This window comes from Myotis yumanensis, unplaced genomic scaffold, assembly GCF_028538775.1.
Source record: "Myotis yumanensis isolate MYYU_CA2020_CCGP unplaced genomic scaffold, mMyoYum1.0.hap1 SCAF_2, whole genome shotgun sequence".
Taxonomy (NCBI): domain Eukaryota; kingdom Metazoa; phylum Chordata; class Mammalia; order Chiroptera; family Vespertilionidae; genus Myotis; species Myotis yumanensis.
In genome coordinates, this window is record NW_027223753.1 from 151,787,596 (window position 1) to 151,810,021 (window position 22,426).

The 22,426-nt window shown below is 41.5% G+C and overlaps 1 protein-coding gene and 1 pseudogene across 2 annotated transcripts in view; one reads left to right on the forward strand and one right to left on the reverse strand.

The window, feature by feature from the left end:
- Positions 1 to 22,426, reverse strand: part of NAA50 (N-alpha-acetyltransferase 50, NatE catalytic subunit) — a 46,269-nt gene that overhangs the window by 3,510 nt on the left and 20,333 nt on the right. The window contains exons 2-4 of one of the 2 annotated variants that reach the window (XM_070406219.1): positions 4,579 to 4,712; positions 1,215 to 1,334; positions 513 to 579 (exon numbers count right to left, since the gene is read on the reverse strand). In XM_070406219.1, coding sequence (XP_070262320.1) covers positions 513 to 579; positions 1,215 to 1,334; positions 4,579 to 4,712 — 321 coding nt within the window. Of the gene's footprint in view, positions 1 to 512; positions 580 to 1,214; positions 1,335 to 4,578; positions 4,716 to 22,426 lie in introns of both variants that reach the window. The other variant, XM_070406218.1, reaches the window with a different exon arrangement.
- Positions 2,356 to 3,374, forward strand: LOC139002158 (ornithine decarboxylase pseudogene; annotated as a pseudogene).

The window sequence follows — 22,426 nt, forward strand, 5'->3', positions numbered from 1 at the left end:
TACTCCTCAAATAGCATTATAACTTAACCTCTCCCACTGTCAAAGTAAAAATAAAAATCTTAATAAACAACCCATTATTATGACCTATCCTTGGCTCTTAATCAGAGGTCTCTTAAGATCTAAGTATAATATCAGCCAGGTACTCTCTGATTTTTATAATTAAACTCTGCTGCTAATGAGCACCTAACTAAGAGACTTTAATCAAAACAGAGTGCAAACTGAGGGTTAAAGTAATATTAATGGATTCTTAAATTTAACCATTTAAATTTTAAATTATTTCATCCCTGTGACTTTGAAGCTCCCACCCCAACATACTAAAGCAAAACAAGAATGTTTTACCTCAGGTTTCTTAATCTATTATTAAAACAAAAAAATAATAACATCATAACCACTACGTCCATGGTGTTTCCAAAGGACAATGAAATAAGTGACCAGAATTAAAAAATTCTGTAAAGATTTCTATTGACAATTTATTAAACTCTTTAGATAATATTAAATATCACTATACTTACAGATAGATGTTGTCAAAAGTGCCATCTTTTTCACAGATGTTTAAGACATGATTTAACATTTTAGTTCCTATTAACAAGACAAACAAATAAGTAATCTCATAAAGATCAATCTTTAAATTACACATAATGACTATCCTAACACTTAACTGAGTCCTTATAGAATTTGAAGCAAACACTAAACATCCTGATTTTCTGCATATTTGTTCTCTTTCAATACTATGTATGTTTAAAACTGCTAGTAGAAAAGCAACCTTTATATACAAGACATCCCAGGTAGAAAGAAAGCAGAAAAAACAAAAGGGACATTGATAACAAATCTATAGGACTTCCAATTGAATTATGTTAATAAATAAATATTATTTTTTAAAAATATTATTATTGATTTCAGAGAGGAAGGGAGAGGGATAGAAACATCATCGATGAGAGAGAATCATTGATTGGCTGCCTCCTGCATGCTCCACACTGGGGATTGAGACCACAACCCTGGCATGTGCCCTTGATCAGAATCAAACCCAGGATCCTTTAGTCCGCAGGCCGACACTCTATCCACTGAGCCAAATCAGCTAGGGCTAAATACTCTTCACCCTATATAATTCAGTAACCACTTCCCAGTATTCCTAAAAAAAATGCTTTGACTTACTGGGTCAGGAACAATGAATAATGTGTTTATGTTTCTTTGAAGAAAAAAAATAGTAATTTTACCTATTCCTAGCCTTCGGTATGGTGCCAGACATCCTAGTGTCATGATGTAAAGTCTCTTCTGATTCTGTGAATGATCCACTCTACAGCATACCGCACCGACTGCAATATCATTGAAATAGGCTGCCATGGAAAACATAAAGATGTAACTTTCAACGGACAGAATAACACATTTTATTATGATAAGCGAAATAAGGCAGAGAAAGGTTAAGTATCACATGATCTCACTCATATGTGGAATCTAATAAACAAAATAAACTGTTGAATAGATCCAGAGAAACAGACACATGGAACCGACTGTAGAACCTCAGAAGGGAGGTGGAGGAGGGTAGGTAGATAGGAAGATATCAGCCAAAGAACTTGTATGCATATATGCATAACCCATGGACACAGACAATAGTAGGGTGGTGAAAGCCTGGGGAGGGGGAGAGGCTAGAAGGGTCAATTGGGGGGAAAAGGAGACATATGTAATACTTTCAAAAGTAAAGTTAAAAAAAAGAAAGGTCAGTCCCCTTAGATTCCCAAGCTCCAGTGGTCCTTAGAGGGAGGGAGCTAGGTGGTGGGCGGCTGTGTGGCTGACTGGGAATGGCCATTCTGTGTGCTCAGGCTTTGGCATGAGGCACCCCGCCTGAGGGCATTTCCACTGCTGCACTGAGGGGACACCCATCTTCCACTGGACTTGGAATTCCTGGAGAGCTACGTTTGTGAACAGCTGGCAACAGTTTCTTAACTCCCATATCTTCGTTTTCCTTTGTGTTGCATTTCAGAACATCCAGAAACCATGAACATGATCAACATTAGTAAATGAAGAGTTTGACTGCCATTTCCTCGATGAAGGCTTTACTGCCATAGACATTCTGGACAAAAAATTAATAAGTCTCTTCTTCTGATAATAAGGATGCCTTGTATGTTGCGAACCTGTGAGACTTCTAAAGAAACATCTGAAATGGTTAAAAGCTCTTCCTCGGGGTCACTGACAGCAGAACTACAATGACAGTAGAACGATAGTGAAGACCCTTAGCTGCCATTGGGACAGGATTTGTCTGTGCCAACAAAACTGGAATACAATTGATGTAGAGTTTTGGGGGGGCCTCCTTATAAACAAGTGTCTCAGATTAAATATGCTGCTAATAAAGGAGTCCAGATGATCACTTTCCATAGTAAGGTCAAGTTGATGAAAGTTGCCAGGGCACATCCAAAAGCAAAGTTGGTTTTGTGGATTGCCACTAAAGATTCCAAAGCTGCCTGTCACCTCAGTGTTAAATTTGATGCCCCACTCAAAACCAGCAGCAGGCTTCTTTTGGAACAGGCAAAGGAGCTAAACATTGATGCCATCAGTGTCAGCTTCCACATGGAAGTGGCTGTACTGACCCTGAGACCTTCATGCTGGCCATCTCTGATGCCTACTGTGTCTTTGACATGGGAGCTAAGGTTGGCTTCAACATGTATCTGCTGGATATTGGTGGTGGCTTTTCTGGACCTGAGGATGCAAAGCTTAAATTTGAGATTGCTAGTGTAATCAACCCAGCCCTGGATAAGTATTTTCCATCAGACTCGGGAGTGACACTCATAGCTGAGCCAGGCAGATACTATGTTGCATCAGCTTTCACACTTGCAGTTAATATCACTGCCAAAAAAAGAACAAACAGGCTCTGATGATGAAGAGGAGTTGGGTGAAAAAACCTTTATGTATTATGTGAATGATGGAGTATATGGATCATTTAATTGCATCCTCTATGATCATGTGCACGTGAAGTCCCTTCTGCAGAAGAAGCCCAACCAGATGAGAAGTATTATTCATCCAGCATCTGGGGGCCAGCATGTGACAGCCTCCATCACACTGTAGAGCAGTGTGGCTTGCCTAAGACGCATGTGGGGGACGGGATGCTCTTTGAAAACATGCGTGTTTACACAGTTGCTGCTGCTTCTACTTTCAATGGATTCCAGAGGCCGACTATCTACTATGTGCTGTTAGGGCTCACATGGCAACTGATGCAGGAAGTCCAGAACCACGACTTCCCACTTGAGGTGGAAGAGCAAGACGCCAGTGCTCTGCCTGTGCCTTGTGCCTAGAATAGTGGGATGAAATGCCTCCCAGCAGCCTGCACTTCAATCATTCTTGTTGCTGTTATGGGGGGGTAGCTTGACTTAAGGGATTTGAGGGGGACCATTAACTTAATTATTGCTAGTTCTGAAATGTCTTTGTAAGTGGAGATGGCACAGATGGAGCAATGTGGAAGGCCTAGGCGACAGGGTCACACTTATCTGTGTTCCTATGGAAACTATTTAAATATTTTTTTTTATATGGATTTTTATTCAATGTTCAAACATGCTACTACAGAATGCCCCTCAGCTGCCAGGCAAGCATTTGTAGCTTGTACATTGACACACAGGCCAGAGGCTGTGTTGTGACCTGTTTTAACAATGAAGTACCTTGAAAATTAAGGAAGTTTTTCGTGTGTCCATTCCACACGGCTTGCCTTGCATGTGTTTTTACAAGTAGGAATCCATGTTTTCATTTCCCCAACAGCTGGGAAAACTGTCCCAGAGGACTTAAGAGTTGGTGATTTTTGTTATTTTGAAACTCCATTGACATGCTTTTTCCTGTTGGGCATTTTTGTTTTAAGTACATGAGTCCTGCATAAAGTTTGCTGTGGATTCTTGAAAGGAGTAGTAGGTCTAGCCCAATGCAGGTAGAAGAACAGGATGAATCAGAAAGGCCATGTCCTCTGCTGATGACAGTGGCCAGCATCTGCCCTAGTGGCTCAGCCCACCCCGAATGTCCGTACGTGGCTATGACTGGAATGTCCAGAGCCCCATGTTAACTAACTGGCCTGGTTCCATCACAGCCAGTGCCCAGGAAAGGTGCACGTGGCCCTTGGAACTCTGCCCACAGAGACAAGGGACATTCCCTTCCCACCTGGACTTCACTCCAGGGCAAGCTGCATAGTTAAAAGTCAGGAATGTAGTACAGCATTTGGCAGTCATCTTATTTTAATAAATTCAGCAACAATTAAAAAACAACACCATTTATGAGGACTAAACTGTTGCTATCAGCATTAAGTTTTATCAGCTACTTTGAATTTCAACAGCTTCAAAAACCTCCTACACCTTCTTAGAAATTTAATTCTCATCTAGATTAAAGCGAAATATGGGAAATCACACAGGCACACACTAAATAAAAGATGTAGCATTTCCATTTAAATTTCAAATATTCTGCCTTGATTTCTCTGAGATTTTTCTCAGAATGTGGAGCACTTCCATTTCTTCACTTATAAAATAAGAAGATTAAACCTTCCTTCTCTGCTATTAAAAACTAAGGGTCAAGAACATAAATAAATAAATGAAGAAAAAACCCATATTATACCAAGTTTTGCTAGCTCGCCAACCTCCAGCACATCCTTGTAGAACTTGTCATTGTAGCTGACTGGAAAGATGACCTGGTTTAATCTCTTCAGCTGCTTAATATTGTGTGGTGTCACATCTCCCAGCTCGATCCGGCTACTGGAACAAACCAAAATGTACTCAATAAAATATAATTAGCTACATTTGTTAAAATGAACATATTAAAAAGGTACCAAATCTTTTTTACATGATTAAAAAATTTAATCTTTTTACAGTATCTTTTTATTTCTATGAAGATTAATAGTATTTATAAGCAGATTTTGCCAGTCATTACATCGAGATTCAACTCATAGTTTTTACACACTTGTATACATTTAGAGACAAATACAGTAAACAAATATTAAGAAGTTCAGAATAGAAAAATTCAAGGTCTGGACAGAGGAACCAAGATAGCGGCATAGGTTAAACGCCGGAGTTTGCTGCCTCGAACAACCACTTCAAAAATACAACTAAAAGACGGACGGACATCACCCAGAACCACAGGAATGCTGGCTAAGGAGAGATTCTACAACTAGAAGGAAAGAGGAAACCATACGAGACTCAGAGGAGGCGCAGTGCAGAGGTGAAATACTAAGGTTCGGAGAGCATGTGGAGCGGGCCGGCAACGGAGGGCGCAGTTGCTGTTTTCAATCGGGAGGGAGTTTCAGACTCAGCTCCAGATCTGGGCGAGTCTCTAGGAACCCAGACTCAAACGGGATAAGCGGGAAGGCAGCTTTCTCTCCAAGGTTTGCAGCGGTTGCAGAGCAGCTGGGGACGGAACTGAGAGCAGCCATAACTGCTCACTCCGCCCGCCCTGTTGATCCCCTGCGACCTGACCCGCCCAAGCCCTGCACAGAGGCATTTGCCGGATAGCCTCAGGCAAAGGTTAGATTAGCACCGCCCTAGAGATTCAGCACAGAAGCTCTCCCACTGCAGACACAGCTGACTCTCATAGCCAGTTAGCCTGGAGGTCAATTCACCCCTAGTATTGCCGACTACAATTAAGGCTTAACTACAACAAGACTTCGCACAAAGACCACAAGGGGGTGCACCAAGAAAGCATAAAAAATGCGGAGACAAAAAAACTTGACAGAAATGGAGGATATAGAGCTAAAAAACGCACTTTCTCATGAGGGCTTTCAATAATTTGCTAGAAACTGCCGATAAACTTGATGAGAGCCTCAAGAAATCTAATGAGACCCTCGATGTTGTGATAAAGAACCAAGTAGAAATTAAGCATTCACTGACTGAAATAAAGAATATTATACAGACACCCAACAGCAGACCAGAGGAGCGCAAGAATCAAGTCAAAGATTTGAAATGCGAAGAAGCAAAAAACACCCAACCAGAAAAGCAAAATGAAAAAAGAATCCGAAAATACAAAGATAGTGTAAGGAGCCTCTGGGACAGTTTCAAATGCACCAACATCAGAATTATAGGGGTGCCAGAAGAAGAGAGACAGCAAGATATTGAAAACCTATTTGTAGAAATAATGGCAGAAAACTTCCCCCACCTGGTGAAAGAAATGGACTTACAGGTCCAAGAAGCGCAGAGAACCCCAAACAAAAGGAATCCAAAGAGGACCACACCAAGACACATCATCATTAAAATGCCAAGAGCAAAAGACAAAGAGAGAATCTTAAAAGCAGCAAGACAAGAGAAAGAGACTCAATTACCTACAAGGAAATACCCATACGACTGTCAGCTGATTTCTCAACAGAAACTTTGCAGGCCAGAAGGGAATGGCAAGAAATATTCAAAGTGATGAATACCAAGAACCTACAACCAAGACTACTTTATCCAGCAAAGCTATCATTCAGAATTGAAGGTCAGATAAAGAGCTTCACAGATAAGGAAAAGCTAAAGGAGTTCATCACCACTAAACCAGTATTATACGAAATGCTAAAAGGTATCCTTTAAGAAGAGGAAGAAGAAGAAAAAGGTAAAGATACAAATTATGAACAACAAACATGCATCTATCAACAAGTGAATCTGAGAATCAAGTGAATAAATAATCTGAGGAACAGAATGAACTGGTAATTATAGTGAATCAGGGACATAGAAAGGGAATGGACTATTCTTGGGGGGGAAAGGGGAGTGGGAGATGCGGGAAGAGACTAGACAAAAATCGAGCACCTATGGATGAGGATAGTGGGTGGGGAGTGAGGGCGGAGGGTGGGGCGGGAGCTGGGAGGAGGGGAGTTATGGGGGGGGGGGGGGGAAGAGAAACAAATGTAATCTGAACAATAAAGATTTAATAAAATAAAAAAAAGAAGTTCAGAATAATATGCTATATAAATGCCAAAGTTTTCCTTGTCGTCTCCAGTTCAGAAAATTTAAAAACATCTCTTACTTATCAAAAAGAATGATGATTGATGATATCTAATATTGGCAAGATGGTAGCAAATGGGATTCTTATACTCTTTTAATGGGAATGTCAGTGGCTATATCTTTAGAAAACAAACTAACACTATATATCAAAAAGCCTAAAAAGGTATCTCCTTTCTCCAACTAATTCCACTCTAGAAATTTATTCTAAGAATATAATCCAAAATTATAGTAACAGAGCTGCCAACAAAAAAAATATTTTTAATAGCTCAAGTCAATTTTACTACCATAAGGGTTGATCAAATGTGATAAGACAAACCTGAACAAACAGCATCTACATAATTTTTCTTCCTACTATCATTAGCAATATTATTAGTAGAGTTGCTTATATACATTGTCTTCTTAAAAATTTTAACAGGTGATAAAAACATTAAAAGAAAACATCAAATAAAAATGAGTTAAAAAGTAAAACAATCTGATACCAACCAAGCAGCTAGAAAACTATGTAGATCCTACCTACTCGTTCAGTGCTAGTGCCAGATCACAATGACATTGGTCAACAGCAGGAAATACAAACAATACACCCTAATTCAGCAGTCGCCAACCTTTTGGACCTCATGGACCACCAGTGGCCCATGGATCACCAGTTGGCGACCGCTGCCCTAATTAATCATTTGTAATATAGGCACATAGATTTTTAAAACTCTGTTGTAGACATGGCTAAACAAAAATGTTGCTCATCACACTTTTTTAACAGCAAATAAAACGAAACAAAACAAAAAACTGAGTGTCCATCACAAGGGAACTGGCTAAATAAAGCATGAACATTAATATACTAGAGGCTCCGCGCACAAAATTCATGTGTGGGTACAGCCCCTAGGCCTGGCCTAGATCAGGACCATCTTCCCCAGCTGCCGGCAGCAGGACCCTCCCTCCCCCCCCCATCAGGCGACTGGAGCCTGCTAGCTGGGGAAAGGGACCAAGAGGTGGTCAGTGTGCCTCATAGTGACTGGTCCAGCGGTCATTCTGCTGTTAGGATCAATTTGCATATTACCCTCTTATCAGTACAGAAAGACAGTGCTGATATATTGTTTTATGGGGTGAAAAGCATATTCCAACTACATATTCCAACTATATATACATACTAGTATATATGTATACTAGAGACCCGATGCATGAAATTCATGCAAGAGTAGGCCTTTTTTCCCCCTGGCTGCCGGCACCAGCTTCCCTCTGGCACCTGGGACCCGGGCTTCCCTCACAGCCCTGGCTTCGTCCAGAAGGTTGTTCAGTCTAATTAGCATATTGCATTTTTATTATTATAGATATAAAAATTATGATCTACGTTTTATTAATACATACAAAAATGTTTAAAGCATATTCCAAAAGACCCTGGCTGGGTAGTTCAGTAGGTTAAGAGCCTCATCCTGATATGCCAAGGTTGCAGGTTAGATCTCCAGTCAGGGCACATAAAAGAAGCAACCATTGAATACATAAATAAGTGGGACAACAAATAGAGATTTCTCTCTCCCCCTAATATCCATCAATCAATAAAAAAAATTTAAAAGCATATTCCAAAGAACGTGGTCAAAATTGTAGGTAATTTTTAACACAACATCCTCTGAAATATTAAAATTTAGATAATTAGAAAATAATAAAATGTATTACAGTTCTTAAAAAAAAAAAAAAACTCTCCCCTCCTTCCCCATTACAGACCATTATGTTTCTTTTGGAACTTTAGCCTTCTGTCTCAATTCTTTCTTTTTTATTTTGTTTTACATTTAATTGCGAGCAACTACCCTTGAACATCTTGTATGTCTTCTTAAAATCTGAACATTTTACCCCAAACCTTTTCATTATTAAAATGTAGTGGGCTCACATACCTACCATTTACCATTCACAATTTTTTTTTTATTGGCAGATACCGATTGTTATGTTATAAAATACAGGATTCCTTAAAATATAGGATCACATCTTATATAAATACTAGTGGCCTGGTGCACAGATTCACGTACATTGCAAGGGAATCTGGTGCAGGTGAACCAGATTCAGGGCTGACTAGGCCCCAGGAGCAACCTAACCTACCAGTCGGAGCGTTTGCCCCCTGGTGGTTATAACTATACTAGAGGCCCGGTGCACAAAAATTTGTGCACTCGGGAGGGGAGGGGGGGTCCCTCAGCCCGGCCTGTGCCCTCTCGCAGTCTGGGACCCCTCGGGAGATAACGACCTGCTGGCTTAGGCCTGCTCCCGGGTGGCAGAGGGCAGGCCCAATCCCTAGGTGCAGCCCCTGGTCGGGCTCAGAGCAGGGCTGATTGGGGAGTTGGGGCGCCGCCCCCTGTCATGCACAGAGCAGGGCGGATTGGGAGGTTGTGATGCCACCCTCAGTCACGCTCAGGGTAGGGCTGATTAGGGGGTTGGGGCACCGCCCCCTATCACACTCAAGGCAGGGTCAATGGGGAGGTTGCGGCACCACCCCGTGATGCACAGAGCAGGGCCAATCAGGGGGTTGGGGCACTGCCCACCTCCCCCCCCCCCCCATCACACACAGAGCAGGGCCCATCAGGGGGTTGGGGAGCTCCCCCTTCTCATGCACAGAGCAGGGCCCATCAGGGGGTTGGGGAGCTCCCCCATCACGCATAGAGTAGGGCCGATAGGGGAGTTAGGGCACCGCCCCCGTCACACACAGAGCAGGGCGGATCAGGGGGTTGGGGCGCCACCACTGTCACACTCAGGGCAGGGCCGATGGGGAGGTTATGGCTCTACCCCGTAACAGACAGAGCAGGACCCGTGGGGGGAGGGGGAGGAGTTGGGGCGCCACCCCCTGTCACACACAGAGCAGGGCCGATCAGGGGGTTGGGATGCCACACCCTGTCACACACAGAGCCGCAGGGCGATCAGGGGGTTTGGGCGCTGCACCCTGTCATGCTGATCTGGTGCCAGGAGACCTCTTGGCTCCGCTGATCCCGGTGCTGGGAGGCATATTACCCTTTTACTATATAGGATAGAGGCCTGGGGGCCGGCTGGTTTTCCCTGAAGGGTGTCCTGGATCAGGGTGGGGGTCCCCACTGGGGTGCCTGGCCAGCCTGGATGAGGGGATGATGGCTGTTTGCAGCTGGTCACACACCCTTCAGGGTGGGGGTCCCCACTGGGGTGCCTGGCCAGTCTGGGTGAGGGGCTGAGGGCTGCTTTCAGGCTGGCGGTTTTGACTGAAGCTCCCAACCACTCCTTTTTTTCTTTTCTTTTTTTCTTCTGGGCCAGCTTTAGCTCTGGCTCTAGCTCTGAGGCTTCCACTGCTGGTTTGTTTGCCATTCTATAATCGAAACAATGTATAACTTCAGCTCTGAGATCCCAGCCGGCTATATTTGTTACAAAGTTTCAAACTGCCAGCTCAGAGGCCTGCAAGTCAGGCGGGCAACGTTGGAGTCTGCAGTCACGGGAGCAAGCAAGCCTCATGTTCGCTTCCAGCTGCCTGGCTGCCGGCCGCCATCTTGGCCGACAGTTAATTTGCATAAGGATATGCTGATTAGCCAATGGGAAGGGTAGCGGTCGTACGCTAATTACCATGTTTCTCTTTTATTAGTGTAGATATATATATAAATGTTATTTTTTAAAAGAATTTCTCCCATTTAATTTAACACATCCATCACCTCACATTGTTATCATTTTTTATGTGTGGGAACATTTAAGTTCTACTTTCTTAGCAAATTTCAATTATATAATACAGTGTTAACTATAGTCACCGTATTTTACATTAGATCATCATATCTTATGCATTTTGTAGCTAAAAGTTTGTACCTTTGTACCAATCTCTCCCTATTTCCTTACCCTGGCAACCACTTTTCTACTGTTCGAGATTTTTCTTAGATTCCATATGTAAGTGATACCATGCAATACTTGCCTTTCTGTCTTTTTTTAAGGTTCCACATACAAGTGATACCATGCATCATAATGCTACTCTTCAACTTAGTATATAGCACTACAAACTGGGTACAGTAATTTCTTTAACTATAATATAGCTTCATCAGTTATATTTACAGCACACTACCTAAAAATCACTATAATGCACTTAAAAAAAATTTTAGTCTCTGGCCTTGGCTGGGTGGCTCAGTTGGCTGGAGCATCATCCCGTACACCAAAATGTGGTGCATTCGATACCCAGTCAGGGCACATACAGGAGGCAACTAATTGATGTTTCTCTCTCTCTGTCTCCCCCTTCCTCTCTCTCTCAAATCAATAAACATTCTCAGGTGAGGATTAACAACAACAATACACAAAAAAATTTAGCTTCTGTATTTTAAAAGTGATCGAGCCTGGCAGGTGTGTGGCTTAGTAGTTAAGTGTTGACCTATGAACCACGGAGTTGAGGTTCCATTCCTGGGGGGGGGACGGACGGAGGGGGGGATGGGCATGTAGGAGGCAGCCTATCGGTGATTCTCTCTCATCATTGATGTTTCTGTTTCTCTTTCTCCCTTCCTCTCTGAAATCAATTAAAAAATATGTATTTTTTTAAAAAGTTATTAAGCCCTGGCCAGTGTGCTCAGTGTTTAGTGTCGGCCTGCACAGTGAAGGGGCCGCAATCGATGTCTCTCTCTCACATTGATGTTCCCCTCTCTCCATACCCCTCCTTTTCCACTCTCTCTATAAATTAATGGAAAAAATATCGTTGGGTGACGATTAACAACAACAAGAAAAAGCGATTGAAAAATACATTATGAAGTCCAATACTAAACAATAATAAAGAAAAAATAAAAAAACCCAGAAGTCAAGCTCCTAAATTATAAGTGAAAGAACTTCAATTAAAAAAAATTTTAAGAATGATTTCTGGGTAATCACCAGGATTCATATATAATAGTATTTATAATTTTTAAAAGGATCAAAACCAGGTCTTTCTTGTCTTTATACAAAAGGAGAAGGTGGTTAAAGTGCAGTGTGCTAGACGAATCTAATAAAAGTTAACTACTAAAAAAAAGTTTTCACTGGGGTAGACAGATCAAAGCCTAAATATAGAACACAATATTGAATCATTAGGGAATAGGCAGTTTAATCTTTCCTTGCATAATTTTAAAATATACATGTTTTGATTTACTAAATAAAACAGAAAAAAACAGGCTATTACCACAGAAATTACTTAGGAAATGAAAATATCCTATAAGATTTAGACCAGAAATAACTGATATATAGAGTCTTTCAATATTTTCTATAGACAAACAGCCAGATACATACATATTTTAAAATAGAATTTTAAAACTATAATAGAATTGTTTGATAGCTATTTAAGAAAGGAATTAAGCAAGTTTGATTATTAATAGACTGCCAGAATATGCTATGAATAGAATTTTAAAGTGGCTATTAAATGTAACTGTCAGCAAACTTCACCTTCAAATACAGTTTAACTCTGATTGAAATGGAATACTTCTGTAATCCTGATCACTTAGCTCTGAATTATTTTAAGAAGTGGATATTCTAAATATAGCAGAGTAGCCCTGGCTGGTTTTGCTCAGTGGATAGAGCGTCGGTCTGTGGACTGAAGGGTCCCAGGATTGATTCCGGTCAGGGACACATGCCCGGGTTGTGGGCTCGGTTCCCATTGCGGGGAGGGCGGCCGATCAATGATTCTCTCTCATCATTGATGTTTCTATCTCTCTCCCTCTCCCTTCCTCTCTGAAGTCAATAAAAGTACATACATACATAAATAAATAAATAAAGCAGAGTAATATTACCAACTTATATAATTTAGCAAAGAATGTGTAGTATCAAAGGCATAAACATAGAGGGCTATGTAGAAATATTAAGAAAACAAGAACATCACTTGAATAGAGCTTTAAAGAATTCTAACTGTAGATCTAAAATTTTCTAGAGTTCTCACAAACATCAAAGTTACTTACTCAAAGCATAAATCAGTTATTTCAATATATGAACACCTATGTGCTAACACCTGGAATGCAAAGGACTTTACACCTAAGCATATATAATACAATATGCTAGTAACAGCACATGCACACAAAGTATAAAAATAATACTAGAAATGATCCTGAGAAAGGTTGTGAAGGATGACTAGGAGTTTGTTTTGTGGGAGGGCAAAAAATGCATTCTAAGTAAAGGGTAGAACATGAACAAAACAGCAATTATGAATCCCCAAAACTATAGGCAATGTAATACGGTAAGACAAAGTATGCGTTGTGTAAATGTGGAAGCTGGGGTTGGAGAGGAAGGAGAACAAATTTTATGAGGACTTGCACATCAAGATAGTATGCTTCGTGTATTTTCAAGTTATGTTATTAAGAGCATAAACATTTAGGACTGTTATGATTTGATCCTTTTATCTTTTTTTGCTGTACTAGTCCTTATCTTAAAACCTACTTTGGCCTGGCTAGCATGGCTTAATGGTTGAGCACCGACTTATGAACCACATCACAGCTCGATTCCCAGTCAGGGCACATGCCGGGTTACATGCTTGATCTTCAGTGTGGGGAGTGTGGAAGGCAGCTAATCAATGATTCTCTGTCATCACTATTTCTAAGTCTCTCTCCCTCCCTCTCCCTTCTTTAACATACGATTTTCTTTTAATCAATGTCCCATAGTTTATCTTTTAGTATCCTTTTAACTTTTTTTGTGTGCTTATATTTGTAAACAGTATGTAAACAGTATGTACTTAAGAGTCTTATTCCTTTAATCTGATAATTGGAGCATTTACTCTGTTTAGATTTAAGGTAATTATTAATGGGGTCTATTCAAATCCATCAGTAATTTTCTATTTCTATCAACTATTAGCTGTCCCTCGATTTTTCAGCCTTATTAGGGGGTCAATTTTCTTAGCTTTTATTTATTTTTAAAATCATGTTATATTTTCCAATTACAGTTGACATATAATGTATCATCAGTTTCAGGTGTATACCTCAGTGAGTAGACATTATATAACTAAGCAATCATCCTGATAAATCTTTTATCACCTGACACCATACATAGTTATTAGATTATTATTGACTATACTAGAGGCCCAGTGCATGGACTTGTGCACCGGTGGGGTCCCTCAGCCTGGCCTGCGCCCTCTTGTAATTCGGGACCCCTCAGGAGATGTTGGACTGTCAGTTTCAGCCGGCAACCTGCAGTCCAGCATCCCCCAAGGGATGCAGTAGTATGCGAAGCGGCAGGCAGTCGGGGAGGAGCCCCGGCCAGATGCCATGCCACTTCCACTCATCCCGGCCCCTCTGCACCTGCTGCTGCTGCGCTTGCCAGTATGAGCCCAGCATCTGGCGCCCGTCAGTCAGCGAAGTGGTGCTCCCACTGTGGGAGTGCATTGACCATCGGGGGCAGCTCCTGTGCTGAGCATCTGCCCCCTGGTGGTCAGTGCGTGTCATAGTGACTGGTCGTGTGGTCACTTATGCTTTTACATAAACAGATTCCCTATGCTGTACTTTACATCCCCATGACTATTCTGTTACTACCAATTTTTACATTTTAACTCCTTCACTTTTTTCATCCAACCCCCAAATCCCCTCCCATCTGGCAACAAAAATATGTTCTCTGTATCTATGAGTCTGTTTTGGTTCTGATTGTTCCTTCATTTTGTTTTAGTTTCTTTTAGGCTCAATTGTTGACAGATATGTATTTTTATCATTTTACTGTTAAGATTTTTAATCTCCCCCCCCTTCTTCTTAAAGATCTTTTTTTTTTAAATTAAATCTTTATTGTTCAGATTACATTTGTTCCTCTCCCCCCCCCCCATAACTCCTCTCCTTCCAGTTCCCGCCCCACCCTCCGCCCTCACTCCCCACCCACTGTCCTCATCCATAGGTGCACGATTTTTGTCCAGTCTCTTCCTGCATCTCCCATTCCCCTTTCCCCCCCAAGAATAGTCTGTCCATTCCCTTTCTATGTCCCTGATTCATTATAATCACCAGTTCATTCTGTACATCAGATTATTTATTCACTTGATTTTTAGATTCACTTGTTGATAGATGCATGTTTGTTATTCACAATTTGTATCTTTACCGTTTTCTTCTTCCTCTTCTTAAAGGATACCGTTCAGCATTTAGTATAATACTGGTTTAGTGGTGATGAACTCCTTTAGCTTTTCCTTATCTGTGAAGCTCTTTATCTGACCTTCAATTCTGAATGATAGCTTTGCTGGATAAAGTAATCTTGGTTGTAGGTTCTTGGTATTCATCACTTTGAATATTTCTTGCCATTCCCTTCTGGCCTGCAAAGTTTCTGTTGAGAAATCAGCTGACAGTCGTATGGGTATTCCCTTGTAGGTAATTGAGTCTCTTTCTCTTGTCTTGCTGCTTTTAAGATTCTCTCTTTGTCTTTTGCTCTTGGCATTTTAATGATGATGTGTCTTGGTGTGGTCCTCTTTGGATTCCTTTTGTTTGGGGTTCTCTGCGCTTCTTGGACCTGTAAGTCCATTTCTTTCACCAGGTGGGGGAAGTTTTCTGCCATTATTTCTTCAAATAGGTTTTCAATATCTTGCTGTCTCTCATCTTCTGGCACTCCTATTATTCTGATATTAGTCCGCTTGAAGCTGTCCCAGAGGCTCCTTACACTATCTTCACACTTTCGAATTCTTTTTTCATTTTGCTTTTCCAGTTGGGTGTTTTTTGCTTTCAAATCTTTGGTTTGATTCTTGTGCTCCTCTGGTCTGCTATTGGGTATAATATTCTTTATTTCAGTCCGTGTATGCTTACTTTCTAATTTCTTTATCGTAGCATCGAGGGTCTCATTAGTTTTCGTGAGGCTCTGCTCAAGTTTATTGCAAGCCCTCAAAATTGCGTTTTTTAGCTCCATATCCTCCATTTCTGTCATGTTTTTTTGTCTCCGCATCTTTTATGCTTTCTTGGTGAACGCCCTTGTGGTCTTTGTGCACAGTCTTGTTCTAGTTAAGCCTTAATTGTTGTAGTTAATACTAGAGGGATTTGACCACCAGGCCGACTGGCTGTGAGAATCAGCTGTGGGAAAACTTCTGTCCTCTGGGGAGGTGCTAATCTAGCCTTTGCCTGAGGCGATCCGGCAAATGGCTCTGCGCAGGGCTTGGGCTGGGCGGGCTCAACAGGGCGGGTGGAGGGAGCAGCTATGGCTGTTCTCAGTCCGTCCCCAGGAGTTCCGCCTCTCTGTCCCAGCAACTGCTGCAAACCTTGGAGGGACCGTAGCCAGACAGTCCCGCTTCTCCCGTTTGAGTCTGGGTCCCTAGAGACTCGCCCGGATCTGTAGCCCAGAGTCTGAGACTCCCTCCTGATTGAAAACGACAACCGCGCCCTCAGCCACCAGCCCGCTTTGGGCGCGCACCACCGTACCTTTAAATTTTCCACACTGCGCCTCTTCTGAGCCTCGTAATGCTGTTGTTTTTCCTTCTAGTTGAAGAGTCTCTCCTCAGCCAGCCTTCCTGTGGTTCTGGTTGATGTCCGTTCCGTCTTTTAGTTGTATTTTTGAAGTGGTTGTTTGTGGCAGCAGTCTCCGGTGTTTACCTATGCCGCCATCTTCGATTCTCTCTAAAGAAGATCTTTTTAATATTTCATATAATAAGGGTTTGGTGGTGATTGAATCCTTTAGGTTTTTCTTGTCTGGGAAGCTCTTTATATGGCCTTTAATTCTAAATGACAGCTTTGTGGGTGATCTCGGTTGTAGGTCCTTGATTTTCATCACTTTGAATATTTCTTGCCAAACACTTCTGGCCTGCAAATTTTCTGTTAATAAGTCAGCTGACAGTCTTATGGGAGATCCCTTGTAGGTAACGAACTGCTTTTCTCTTGCTGCTTTTATCAGTCTCTCTTTGTCTTTAACCTTTGGCATTTAAAGTATGCTGTGTCTTGGTGTGAGCCTATGTGGGTTCATCTTGTTTGGGACTCTCTGCACTTCCTGGATATATACGTCTATTTCCTTTATCAGGTTAGGAAAGTTTTCTGTCATGTTTTAAAATAGGTTTTCAAATTTCTTGTGCTCTCTCTTCACCCTCTGGCACCCCCATAATGTGAATGTTTGTATGCTTAAAGTTGTCTTAAAGGCTCCAAATACAATCCTATTTGGGGGTTCTTTTTAATTTTTGCTGTTCTAATTGGGTATTTTTTGCATCCTTATATTCCAAATTGCTGTTTGGTTTCTCAGCTTCATCTACTCTACTATTAATTCCCTGTAAATTATTCTTCATTTCAGTTAGTGTACCCAAATTGGAAAGGAGGAAAGAAAACTATTATTCACAGATGGCATGATATTTATATAAAAAACCCCTAAAGATTCCACCAAAAAACTGTTATAGTTAATCAATGAATTCGGCAAAGTAGCAGGATACAAACTTAACATCCAGAAATCAATGGCATTTTCATACACCAATAATGAACTCCGAGGAAGAGAAAAAAAAAAAATCCCATTTACCATTGCAAAAACAAAAAACAAAAAATTAAGATACTTAAGAGATAAATTAAACCAAGAAGGTAAGAGAACTGTACTCAGAAAACGATAAGACACTAAAAAAGGTACTAAAGGAATATATAAACAAGTAGAAATATATACTGTGTTTATGGATTAGAAGAATTCACATCATTAAAATGTCCATACCACCCAAAGCAATCTATAAATGCAATGCAATCCCTATTAAAATACCAAGAGCATATTTCACAGATCTAGAGTAACTATTCAAAAAATTTATACAGAACCAAAAAAGACCCCAAATAGCCTCAGAAATCTTGAAAAAGAGCAAAGTTGGAGGGATCACAATATCAGATATCAAACTATTCTAACAAAGCCATTATAATCAAAACAGCCTGGTACTGACATAAGGACTAGCACATAGAGCAATGGGACAGAACAAAGGTCCCAGAAATTGACCCACACCACTATGGTCAAGTAATATTTGACAAAAGAGGTAAGAGAACACACTAGAGCAAAGACAGTCTCTTCAATAAATGGTCCTGAAGCCCTGGCTGGTTTTGCTCAGTGGATAGAGCGTCGACCTGCGGACTGAAGGGTCTCAGGTTCGATTCTGGTAAAGGGCACATGCCCAGGGTTGAGGGCTCAATCCCCAAAGTGGGGGCAAGCAGGAGGCAGCTGATCAATGATTCTCTCTCATCACTGATGTTACTATTTCTCTTTCCCTTCCTCTCTGAAATCAATAATACATATTTTAAAAAATAATAAATGGTGCGGAAAAATTGTACAGGTATATGCAAAATGAAAATACACCATCAACTTACACCATACCCAATAAACTCAAAATGGATAAAAGACTTAAGTGTAAGATGTGAAACCATAAAAATTCTAGGAGAAAACATAGGCAATAATATCTCAGACATCTCATTTACTGGTAGTAGTATTTTTGCAGACGCATCTCCTAGGGCCGTGGTCGGCAAACTGCGGCTCGCGAGCCACATGCAGCTCTTTGGCCCCTTGAGTGTGGCTCTTACTAAGCCTTAGGAAGACCCTAATTAAGTTAATAACAATGTACCTAACTATATAGTTTAAGTTTAAAAAATTTGGCTCTCAAAAGAAATTTCAATCGTTGTACTGTTGATATTTGGTTCTGTTGACTAATGAGTTTGCCGACCACTGTCCTAGGGCAAGAGAAACAAAGGAAAACAAATAAACAAATGGGAGTACATCAAACTAAAAAGCTTGCACTGCAAAAGAAACCACCAACAAAATGAAAAGGGAACCCACTGTGTGGGAGAACATCATCACCTGACACCTGCCAGAAGGGCTATTATCAACAAAACAACTAACAAATGCTGGTGAGGATGTGGAGAAAAGGGAACCCTAGTACACTGCTGGTGAGAATGCAGACTGATGCAGCCACTGTGGAAAACAGTATGAAGGTTCCTCAAAAATTTAAAAATGGAACTGCCTTTTAAGCCAGTGATCCTACTTCTGGGAATAAATCCCAAGAATTCCAAAACACCAATCAGAAAGAATAGATGCACCCCTACATTCATAGCAGCATTACTTACACTAGCCAACATCTGGAAACAGCCCAAGTACCCATCAGTAGATGAGTGGATTAAAAAGGTATGGTACATTTACAAAATGGAATACCAAGCGGCTGCAAAAAAGAAGGATCTCTTACCATTTACCATAGCGTGGACGGAACTGGAAATTATTATACTAAGCAAAATAAGCCAGTTAGAGAAAGACAAATATCACATAATCTCACTTATACTAGTATGTGGAATCTAATGAAAATAAACTGATGAACAAAACAGGTCCAGCAGTATGGATGCATGGAATAGACTGACAGACCTTAGAGGGGAAGGGGGCTTATAGGGAGAATGGGAAGAGATTAACCAAAGAACAAATATAAACATATGCATAGCACATGGACACAGGCAATAATAGTGTGCAGAAGGACTGGAGTGGGGTGGGGTGGGGGCTGGTAAAGTGGGACAAAGGGACAAAAAATTGGATATATCTGTAATACTGTCAACAATAAAAAAATGAATGCAGCCCTGACTGGTTTGGCTCAATGGCTAGAGCATCGGCCTGCGGACTGAAGGGTCCCGGGTTCAATTCCAGTCAAGGGCATGTACCTTGGTTGAGGGCACGTCCCCAGTGAGGGGTGTGCAGGAGGCAGCTGATTGATGTTTCTCTCCCACTGATGTTTCTAACTCTCTATCCCGCTCCCTTCCTCTCTGTAAAAAATCAATAAGATATTTTAAAAAGTAAAGTGAATGCAAAAAAGATGTATGCCATTCTAATAGGTGTGCAGTGATATTTCATTGTGGTTTTAATTTGTATGTTTCTCAGTAACACAATTTTTCACATATTTTCATGTACAGCAGAACTTTGGTTCTCAAACTTAGTTCATTCCGGAAGGCTGAGAAGCAATTTGTTAAAAAAAACCGAACCATTTTTCCCATTAGAAATAATATAAATGAAATTAATCTGTTTGAGACCCCCAAATTATTTTCCTATTTTGACCTTCCTTATATACAGTACATGTCTGATGTACTGATTAATCTATAAATAAACTCTTAAAAAAAGGACTTCAAATGTAAGTGAAAATAAAAGGAAATATACAGTAAATAATGAAAATTTATATACACTGGAACTTACTGTACCTTTAATGTTGATAGCTACTGATGACTGAATATGGAGAGGAGGGATGCAGAGATTATTGTTTGGAAGGGGAGTCCCTTTCCATGAATATGTCAGGTAGCTATTTTGGGGTTGTCTCTCTGCTCCACTAGAACTTGCTTCTGGCTCATTGGGCCTGTCTCACTAAAAACCTATGCAGTGATGTGTGTTTTAACATCTGCCTGAAGTAAAACATTGCATTGTCATTGAACAAGTTTATTGTAGTTTGCTACTTCTTTGTCATGGTGATATTTCTTCCCATTTCTTTAATTAGTGAAGTAGGAATTTCTCCCTTTTCCTCCTCCTCCTCCTCCTTCTCCGAAAGCTGATCAGCTGCCCTTGGTTACTGCTTCCTCGGAAGGTCTTGGAGTTCCTCTGCGGTCAGTTCAGTATTGTGTTCTCCACCAAGTCCTCCACATTATCATCATCTATCTCCAAGCCCAGGGACCTGCCCAGAGACATAGTAACTTCCACAACAGACACAGGCCACAATTCCTTCCAAGCTAATTGCATGGTCCTGGATACAATCCCCCACCCTGCTTTGTCTATGAACTCAAGCAAATGAGGATATATTAAAATGTTCTTCCAGAACTCCGAGGGTTAAATTAGTTTCAGAGATCACCTCAAAACACCTCTAAAACAGTGCCTTTGTGTAAAGTTTCTTAAAATTAGAAATGACCTGCTGGTCCATGGCCTGGATGAAAACTGTGTTAGGTGACAAGAACCTAGCAGTAAAGAAGCTATACTCCTCTACCAACTTGGCCTTCAAATCAAGGGTGAACAGGAGCATTCTCCATTATAAGAAGTGCCTTGAGTATCAACTGTTTTTCCCAGAGGTATTTCTCCACACATGGGGAAAACACTTCATGAATTCACTCCATAAAAAATTGCCTGGACTGACCAGTGTTGCTCAGTGGTTGATTGTTGACCTATGAACCACAGTTTGATTCCGGTCAGGGCACAGGTCCAGGTTGTGGGCTGGATCCCTGGAGTGGGGCATGCAGGAGGCAGTGAATCAATGATTCTCTCTTATCATTGATGTTTCTCTCTCTTCTCTGAAATCAATAAAAATATTTTTTTTCTTCAAAATTGCCTGGTTGGTTACCCAAGCTTTGCTATTAGCCCTCCATATCGCATTCAACTTGTTTTTCATGACATTACTCTCCTTGAAGACTCGTGAATTTTCAGAATGATATACGAGTAGAGCCTTCAACTTATAAGTCCCCACTTGCATTCCCAAGCAACAATAATGTCAGCCTGCCTTTCATTGGCAGTGACTTCTCTTCCTGTGTGAGATAGCTCCTCTTTGGCATTTTTGTCCAGAAGAAGCATGCCTTTATCACAATTGAACACTTGTTGGGGAACAAATCCCTCAGCCTGTATGTATTCCTGAAATTCTGTCACAAAATTATCAGTAGCTACTTTGTTAGAACTGGTAGCCTCTCCATAACTTACTATACTATGAATGCAACTTGTCTTAAATTTATCGAATCACCCCCTACTAGCCTTAAACGAATTACTTTCAGCATCTGTCCCAGGAATGTCTTTCAGGTCAGCATACAGCATCACTTTTTCACATATCATTGCCTCCTAAATGCTATCACTAGCTAACTACTATTCCTTCATACAAGTCGACAATTTTTCTACCTCTTAATTGTCTGTGATTCTTGTTGGCCTCTCTCTGTTTTAAAATTGTGCTATTTCACCATACCAGATCAGTTAGCCAGATCAGACATGCGAGTACAATTATTTCTTTTTTTTAACCTCTAATCGTTGTTCTCACAACTTTCCTTTCCACTTTGCTGCTATCACTAACCTTCGCAGGACCCATCATAACTTACTGTACGTATCCTATATAATAAAGAGGTAATATGCAAATTAACCCTCATGCCCTCACAAAGATGGCTGCCTATGACCAGGCCGGCAGAGGGTTAAGGGAGGGATGACCAAACGACTGAACAAGCAGGCTGCATGGGGCGACCAGGCCATCAGGGGGGTTAGTGAGGGATGACCAAATGACTGAATAGCAGGCTGTGTGGGGCGACCAGGCTGGCAGGGGGGCTGTGAGGGGCAACCAGGCCGGCAGCGGGGGTAGTTGGGGGCGACCAGGCCAGCAGGGGGGGCAGTTGGGGGTGACCAGGCCGGCTGGGGGTGGGGTGGGGGAGGTGGGGATGACCAGGCCATCAGGGGGGGCAGTTGAGGCCAATCTGGCCAGCAGCGGGGGTTAGGGGTGACCAGGCCGGCAAGGGGGGGGGGGGAGCAGTTAGGGGCAATCAGGCTGGCACGCAGAAGCAGTTAGGGGTGACCAGGCAGACAGGCAGGTGAGCGATTAGGAGCCAGCGGTCCAGGATTGTGAGAGAGATGTACAACGTCCTCAATCCACAAGCAAAAATGAAGTATAAACAGTTTCTGCTATCAGTGGCGAGAGACTGGATAACGGATGACAA